This window comes from Cyprinus carpio, chromosome B17, assembly GCF_018340385.1.
Source record: "Cyprinus carpio isolate SPL01 chromosome B17, ASM1834038v1, whole genome shotgun sequence".
NCBI classification, from domain to species: domain Eukaryota; kingdom Metazoa; phylum Chordata; class Actinopteri; order Cypriniformes; family Cyprinidae; genus Cyprinus; species Cyprinus carpio.
In genome coordinates, this window is record NC_056613.1 from 11,627,501 (window position 1) to 11,636,787 (window position 9,287).

The 9,287-nt window shown below is 36.2% G+C and overlaps 1 protein-coding gene across 2 annotated transcripts; it reads right to left on the reverse strand.

The window, feature by feature from the left end:
• Positions 1 to 224: 224 nt before the first annotated feature.
• pcgf5a (polycomb group ring finger 5a) lies at positions 225 to 8,954 on the reverse strand. 2 transcript variants are annotated; one of them, XM_042742223.1, is made up of 10 exons: positions 8,610 to 8,954; positions 7,068 to 7,226; positions 6,735 to 6,972; positions 5,515 to 5,611; positions 5,365 to 5,420; positions 5,142 to 5,201; positions 4,910 to 5,055; positions 4,708 to 4,806; positions 4,336 to 4,425; positions 225 to 2,864 (listed from the first exon to the last, which is right to left on the reverse strand). In XM_042742223.1, exons 3-10 carry the CDS (start codon positions 6,844 to 6,846, stop codon positions 2,817 to 2,819), a joined length of 708 nt encoding a protein of 235 aa, XP_042598157.1. In that variant the 5' UTR covers positions 6,847 to 6,972; positions 7,068 to 7,226; positions 8,610 to 8,954; the 3' UTR covers positions 225 to 2,816. The 2 variants fall into 2 exon arrangements, with proteins under 2 accessions (XP_042598157.1, XP_018945347.2); XM_019089802.2 differs by lacking the exon at positions 7,068 to 7,226 and having other exon boundaries at positions 6,735 to 7,001; positions 8,610 to 8,951.
• Positions 8,955 to 9,287: the final 333 nt, after the last annotated feature.

Genomic DNA, 9,287 nt, shown 5'->3' on the forward strand with positions numbered 1-9,287 from the left:
CACACTAATATCATCACACACTTGAAACAGTGTTCAACAACTCAACAACTTAAAAGGTTTTAGCCCTTAAGCCTATATTAATATGAATAACAAACAGACTTCTTAAATCCTTCAATCTATGCCGTGTAATAGATCCAACGGCAATACTGTCATGTAAGTATAACTTACTCAAGAATGTTTTCAGATAAATAAAATGTTTCTGGATTATAGTAAAAGAAATTCGATTTTTTTAAAAATCCACAATTTTCCATATTTTAATGTTCATTAATTAAATAACAATAGGTCATGAACAGCATTAGGAAGCTTTTCATGAACAGTGCGAACATTTACAAGAGGAACACACATAGCAGGCGGTGGGACGTATAAAAAAAGAATAAATTACCCAAAGCAGCATCATCTATTAGGAAAAAGACAAGCATTGACATAAAATCTTTTGATTATAGGTTCAAATATACATAAGTGCTTCAACATACAAAAATACATTATATTTATAATCAGAGCTCAAAGACACTTCATATTTGATTTGCATGTTTTCTTAGTGGAGAGGAAATTGGATTTTGGAGAGCAGCCAGTGGCCTTTGTCCTAAACAACAACATCAAGATTTCTACTGAACTGACAGAGTGCAGTTGATTTTTAAGATTCAGTACAATAGATCATGTTGGTATAACGTGAAGGTTAAGCTTGTCATGAGAAGCATTTGGACAAATATATTTCAACTATTGATACATATAGGTACAACCCACTGAAAACAGTTTTGCAGAGAAATTCAAATGTCATTCTTATTCTATATGCATCTTTTGATTAACTGTATTGAGCACTGTAGTGACTTTCTAAAACCCATTGTTATGATTCCTTGATTCCAAAGCTGAAGTGGAGAACATTGAACAAACCCTCATTTCACCAATTGTCATCCCCTGAGATGATCCAAAACAAAGGTTCACATAATGATTCCTGTAATCCTGTTCTACATTAAGTACCTTAACATAAAATTTTCTATGGAATATAATCTGGATTGGCAAAACTCCATGTTTTGAACCCTAAATTCTCAAAAAGCATTCTGGGAATGTGCATAAAATTGGTTTGGCAACTTTTTTGCAATTTGGTGTTCACTTATTTCTTGTAATTATGAGTTCAAGTGGAATATTCCTTTCATAGGCTACTACACATACATTAAAGATTAACATTGTCATGTAAACAAACTTAAAGTTAACCTATGACCTTATCTGAATTAATGGTCCAAAATATCACTCTTAACTACAGTATTTAAAACAATGTGATGACTGAATCTCAAACTCTCTCCTCACAAACATGTCCATGACTTGATAAATGCTGCGTAGTAGAGAAGCACATAGAGAAATATCAGATTTTGTGGAAGTAGGGTTAACCAAATGTATTACTGGCATGTCCCTTGCACACTTGTTTTCCCACACCACACTCAAAATACACTGTAAAACATGTATTATTAACAATCTGGATGTTGCTTTTAAAATTAAGGTCCCACTTTATGTTAGGTGGCCTTAAGGGTGGGTTAAGGGGTAAGGGATGGTCAATGGGGTAATTATAAATGTAATTACAGATGTAGTTACATGCAGGTATTTTTTTAAATATAAGTACAATGTAAAAACATGTATGTACACAATAAGTGCATTTTATCAAATGATTCATTTTAATTTAAAGTACAGTTAAGGCCACCTTACATAAAGTGGGACCAAAATTCAAACATCTGCTGAGGTGAAATTGATTGTTTGATCTCATTTAAATATATTTCTGATTAAACAGGAAACAACAGAATGTTTACAACTAACAGCCTGTGAGCCAAAGCTGCTCTTAGAGAGATGCAGCTGGCACACTTCAGTCATTCCCCATTCAACTGTTTTTTAAAGATAAGATTTCTCAGTGAATTACTGCATTAAGCATATCTGGCATCAGTTATTGTTAGATCAATTCTATTAAGATAATGATCTGGTTTGGACGAATCTAAGATTTGGCCTTAGCTCCATGTGAAGGAAAACCGCTTACCCAGAGTGCCTTTCAGTGCTGTTATTTTGGGACATCTACAGCACTCTCATTCAATTCCAGCTGAATGAGATCCATCAATACTTCAGACCAGAGCCAAAAACACCATTGGAGAAAAATGAGAGAGAGTGAGGGAAGATGGAAAGAGGCTGAGAAAAAGAGAGCGAGTTTGTGTGAGCGAACGAAAGCGAGAGAGAATGATGACATGAAAAAGAGTCACTGAATTTATGAGGGACAATGTGGGCGGTGAGAGTAAGAGAGAAAAGTAACAAAGGAAAGAGAGAGAGCGTAAAGGTAACACAGAACAGCAACAGTACAGTGAGACATTTGGATTTGCCTCTAGTGCAAACTCTTGGATAAAAACGCCTAATAAAACGACCTAAAATCTAGTGAGACTTCATTTTAAAAATGTCTCCATTTCCCCTCACTCCTGTCACCTGGCCGGGCACAGTTTTTGCTTACTGTCTGTGCTAGATTGTATCAGATTATCCCAATGGGCCGTTCTACGCTAAGGCGTTGTCATAGAGACAACGTGCAGAGAAAGCTTTGGAAGAATATAATCATCAAACTTGATACAGTGCCAGTGGGTGGAGCCACAACTGCCAAACAGGAACATGAAGGAGGGAGGAATGGAGGAGTAGAGGCTGAAGCAGTGCACAGGAAGAAGAGAGCAGTCCTGTCAGTCTTGGGGCTTTGTGTTGTTGTCTTTCAGCGGAGGCACAATCATTCAGTTTTTCTGCTTTTTGTTCATCTCTTGACATCAGTCTGCATGAGATTTCCGCAAAGCTGTAAGTGCTGTTTAACCAAAGTCGATCCTTGGACGGTACTCGAGAACCATAGGATAAGCCTGGGGTAAAAGAGAAAGTAAAGAATGACTTCAACTGTGAATATTCTGATTTAAGCAGGGTATCATTTTCATTATATCATCATAGTTTTCTATCATACTACATTACAGTGTGAAAGCAAAGGACACAAACCTATGGGCATCGATGTGTCCTCTGATTTTGTGTCAACCTCTAGTGTGTGTGTAACTAGAGAAATGTGACTCATAGATCTGTCAGTAGCTGTGAGCAGTTTTTTTTTGCTCCTGCCCCCCACAAACCACCAACTCAGCGACAGCTGTTCACACTTCTTCTCATGAGCGCTCACACTCACACACAGATTCAAACACCCTCATGTATGCAGGGTCAAACTAACTTTTCAATCATTTTTTCTGTCAAAGTTCTACTCCAGAGGTTTTTGATGCCAATGATACTCAATTATGATGATTCCCTTGGGAGGGACCCCCTTCCTAAAATACAATTTTCATTTATAAAATCTATTCATATTGTGTGAAAATAAAAATATTAAGAGTGATATTATAAAAACAACATGTTTTCTAAATTAAGGAATAAGCTTTGATATTGTCATTGACTAAAGGAAATTGTTAAAGATTCAATGTAACAGAAGTAGCAGAGCTTTTCTTCCATATTGTGATGTACAACCAAGTGAAATGGATTATTGACAAAAAAAATTGAAAGGCAGGGTTGTGGTTCATTACATCAGTTGTTGTTTGAATGGAGGCAAAGTCTGAATGCAAGCTTACAGTTGACTGTAAGAAAGTGGACTAAATGATGGGACACATCTGCATATTTTACCAGAGAGAATTCTGTTTTATGGGAAGATCAAGTTTTGATTAAGAATTACAAGTTCAGAAAAAGTTAAAAATATAACATTCAAGAATGAATCGTTTAAAATAAGATTAATAACATGTATTTCGAAAATAGATTTTCCATTTTATACTGGCTTTTAAATATAATCTGGGAAAACACAAGTTTTTTTGAACACAAAACTATATGCAGTTTTGTAAATTAAATTTTGATATATGACCTGTATTAAGACAGCAGAATAAATTAGTAATATCAGTCAAGATGCAATATTCTGAATGTTACTGTAAATGTTAACAAAAATACATTTTGTAGAATTCTCTCAAATTTTTTGCAGACCTCCAATCACCCCTTTGCAGGTCTAAAGTAATGTTGCACACACACAAACACATAAAAACACACCTTTGATTTTCAATAATGGTGGTAACTTTCTAATAACTTCTGTTATTTTTATACTGAGATTTGATCATGATATAATGATATTTCTCATCCCCAAATCCTAAAGTTATCATTGAGTCATTAATAAAGAATAAGGATGTTAAAAAAGCCATTTTCCTCCTAGGGATGGTGTGATGGTCCATACCGTGCAGGTGGTTTTACGTTTTACTATCCTTGTAGGGACATTAATTCTCAACAATATCGGCAAAATTTAACCCAGACATACACACTTACACTGTCACCCTGAAGTCTCCAGCGAGTGCGGTAGATGAATTCCAGGGTGTGGTCTTTGCCCATGATCTCTCCATTACACAAAACATCAAGCTGTTAGAAACAGGTACAGAGTCGACACAGCAAGCAAATTAAATTTCAAGTCAAATAATAGGCACATAAAGAGAATGGCATGTTGTGTGTTACATACACATATAGTGAAACGTCTCAGAAAGAACAACCCTAGAAACAATTTTTAAAGACTGTCAAGTTTTACAGCTGATGGGTAAGAGCTCATATTCAACTGTGAAAGGAACCTATTAATTCTCAATACATACACAGAAGCATTTGCCTGTGTTGACAGCCCTTTGAGACTGTAATAAAACAGTATTTTACCTCGTAAGAGCTTGGCAGCTTCAATTTTACACAGAGGAACTTCTTAATGGTTCCCACCGTAACACGGGTGGAGCAACGGATGAATTTCTTCATTAAACCCTGTTGCAGAGAGACAAGGAGTGAAAACTATAAACAAGCACACACACAAACACACATCTTTTCAATACATATACATACTTTGAACTATACCGTCTATACGTACCTTAACTATGCTTTCTCCTGATTGGCCATTGTTTCGTAGACAGTCCAGACAAATAGCGATCTGAGGATCACTCCTGTGGTAGTCTCCACCTTTCCCATCATCATCCTCTTCATCACTCAGGCGAGATTTCTTAGCCCTAGGGCCATCTAGAAGATAGACAAAAGAAATCTGGTCTTTAACCTTGTGTGCGTGAGAGGTTATGGGTTTTGTGTAGGGAATAGCTAAGCATTACCTTCTCCATTTGATTTGATCTTATTTTTTCTCCAGAACTCACTTTCCTGTTGTTCCTCCTCTAGTAAATAAAGACAATCATTTAAAGAAAGTACATTAAGAAGCAGTTTACAGATATAGAAACCCTTAGTAACCAAAGCACAACCACATTAACTACAAAATGCATATCAGACGTGCATTATAGAGAATAAAGTGTCTATGTATGTGTATATACACACACTCACTCTCTCTTAGTCCAGGCACCAGTTTGAAGATGATCTCCTCCAGGGTCTTATCTAGCCTGCGAAAAGAAAGGCCAAGATAGCATATAAAACACAGGAGGACTTGTGTGTGTACTTAATCAGTACTTTTGAGAAACGAGTGAGTTTGGGTACCTCAGCATCTCTAAAGGGTTGGTTTCATGGACTTGTATCCCACATTCCGGACACTCATTACTCTCCTCAAAGTGCTGAACAATACAACTCTTACAAACTAGAGGAGAGTGGAAAAAGAAGAGAATGAAGAATAGAAAAGAAAAAAAGAGAATGAGTGGATCAGGTCAAAATACTCTGAAACTATCAAAATGTTTTTAATCACTTTTTGATGGCTCATACATGACACAGGTCATTGAAGTTAAAATAATTAAAAACAATATATTAAGCAACTACATAACTATCAAGTGACTTTTTTTAATCAGAACAAAAACAATGACTGCATTTAACAGATAAATGCCACCAAAATACAATTTATACTCATAAATCCACCAATAAAACTAGAAAATACCATAAATTACAGTGACCAACAACAGCATTAGATAAGCAAAAATTATTTTTTTTATATTTTTTATATATCGTTTGTCATTTTTATTGTTGTTATTTTAGTACTAAGTAGTATATAGTAGTATTAAAGAAGTATTACTTCTTTAATTTCTTTTTTTATTATCTTATATTATTTTTTTATTTATATTTTTCTTTTAGGCTAAATTTGAATTTACATTTTGACTACAACTTATTTATTTCAAGTAATTACCCAGGCATTTTTTTTTATTGGAAATTTATATTTTATTTAAGCTTTTTTAAAATTAACCAAAACAATTTTTAGTTTACAATTACAACACTGGTTTTAGTCAGTCACTTCCTTACAATACTGGATTTTTTTAAAGGTTAATAGGTCACTTTTGGTGACCCTCTGCTCTGAAACAAACACCCACTGTATTACCCTCACCACTGTATCTACCAAACATTAGGAGACTTTCAGGTGGGTTACACAAAGAATTTGGATGTTAAAAATGTTAAGTGTGAAACAAACAGATTTTGGAGACAGTAAAGATATGAGGCAGGTCAGATAAGCAGGTTTGGGCAGGCCATTTTTCCATTACATAATAATGACATGACAACCATTTTTGGAGATATTGCAGGTACTATAGCTGAATCATACACAAGTCTTTAATAAACTTACCACATAAAACCAAACAATTCTAGGAAGAGGCCAGTTTACTCTGACACATTTCTAATAATAAAGATTTCTAAAATACTCTGTGTGTTTTTATTCTCAGAAAGAGTAAAGGAATTGTGCAGAGGACATAAAGAGAATGTGTGAGACATGGACGACTTACAAGTGTGCAGGCATTCTGTGACAGCGGTGGGCTTTATCAGGTACCCACGGCAAATTGAGCAGGTGATGTGTCGGTTGAAATCTCGGACCAGGTGCTTTCGGTGGGTCGCCATCTCGACTCAAAGGTCACAGAGGTCAGGAGATTGCAAGCTACAGTCACAGCTCTGCCTGTGCACCAACACAGGGCTGCCAATGTGATTTTGTCATCGCCTCGGTTTTGAGGCAGCTGTAACTCCGATCTGAAGACATTATTGTTGAGAGAGTGACCCTAGTTTAAAAAGCACAAATTAAAGTTAATTTTAAGAACACTTGTTACCTGCTTTTAGTGTCTTACATTATGTATCCCCATGACAAGCAAAGACTCAAAACTGTTTATGCCACACAGTCTGTTTCGAAACCAGTCCAACTGAAACCAGACTTGAGCTGAGCCATATTAGTCAAAGTGCATCAGAGTTCAGGACTCCTTTCAGTCTGAAAACTCTTAGGAAAGTCCCTGTCAGGAGAGACGGGAAAAGCTAAGGGTGTGTCATTTCAAAAGTTCTTTTGAGGTCATGTGGCCACAATATAACCACCAGATTCAGCAGGAATATTGAGGCCCTCGTTCGTTTTTTTGCATCAAATGCACACACAACAAAGTCTTGAATATTTAAGAGCCTGATTTCAGAACTGACCAAAGACTAACAAAAAGTAGGATATCAAACAATATTTTTAGAGGGTCAGTACCAAATGTTGCAGTTTTAGCATTATATAAATCAAATAGAGATTATTAGAAGTCTCCATTTTTCTTAGCCTTTTTTCGAGTAAGTATTTCTTTCCTTAATTCTCTGTTTAACCACTGAAAAAAAAAAAGGCAAATCATAGATAAACTACTCCAAACTGTTTGGAACATCAGTACAGGGCTCTAAATATGCAAACATAAAAAGTTACTTGAAGGAATGTGTGCAAGGTTCAGTTCAATTCAAGTTTATTTGTATAGCGCTTATTACAATACAAATCGTTGCAAAGCAACTTTACAGAAAATTACGTTTTTTACAATATTTAGTAGCAAGGTGTTTGAATATCCCAGGATCTGCCTCTGATATTAATGTATGTCTTTGAACACACTGACCTTTTTGTGACAACATGCCCCAATAATAGCACTATACTATGCAAGTCGTCACAACCTGCCTATGATAGTAAACAGTTGTGAAAGTCCAACATTTCTACACAAGAAAACAAAAACAAAAAATAAATAACGCTTATTATAACTTAAAGCTTTCTAAAAGCAATTTCAACAAGAAAATTAGAATATATACCATACGAAAATATTCTCTTAGGGTTAAATTTTTAAACAGATTTACATGTGCATGCACTGTAACAGTATTTCAGAAAAACAACGCCATTGGTCAATAATTTCTCAGGACGACTTAGTCCTCGCGATGCTCTCTGCCTTTTATGTAATACATATATGTATAAGAGGAGAACAGCAACTCACAGTCTACTACGTAATTAATAACTGAGGAGAATGGACTGTGGACGTCTCTTTAAAACGCATTATAAACCAATGACCTGTTCCTGTGTAGCTTTTAGTGTGCATACGAAACGCGCAGTGTGTCACAGTCCCGTTATCTCATCAGCACTAGCGTCAAGGACTGCGTGACGTCATCCCCATGGAAATTATAACACATGGCAAGTTGAGCTCGTCTCTCGACGTCGGTTTTACATTCTGTAATTATGTATCTATCCGCTCCGCCAGAGCGGACTGACGGGCACACAGCCTCTGCCGTACCACATGACACAATTTCTCCCCTCCCCAAACTTTACACACATTCGGTGCCCCCAAACCGATAACGTAGCGCAGATTCGCACGCTCCGTAGCCATCCGAAATACACTCACCGTTACGAATCTCCTCGCCTCGCTCTGTGCTGGGCCGTTAACGGAGACTGGAAAAAGGGGTTTCCGAAAGCCAGAGAGAGTCAGATCGTTGCAGCCCGGCGGCGGATTGAGCGCGTGCAGGCAGTGCGTGGCTGGGAAACTCGCGGCCGACACGGAACTGGCAGCAGCTCGCGCAGAGAAGGGGCGGGGGACTCACGCGCTTGTTTACGCGCTGCTGTGGATTGATACCAGCGGAGGGAGAGAGCAGTTTGGAGCAGTTTCTCACCATCTAAACATGATCAAGTGAATCTCTGAAAGTCAACGGGCCACAGAGAGATGGAATTGGGGAAAAAATATATTAAATTAAGTTAAAATCTTGGACACGATGACACACGAAGTTGTTTTTTTTTTTTTTTTTTTTCAAGTGAAGCTGAAAATAAATGTAAGGGAAATCTGGGTTAACTTGTCAAATATTTTATTTTTATTTGTTTAATAATATTTTAAGTACTTTTCTAAATAGACCAATAAATTGACGTGCTGCCTATACAAAAAGCTACAAAAAAAACAAAAAAAAAAAACAAACAAAAAAAAAAACTCCAAAATATATATATATATATATAATATATATATATATATATATATAATATATAATTCCAAAACAAAACTGCAAAGCAAAAAAAAAAAAAAACATTTGTACAG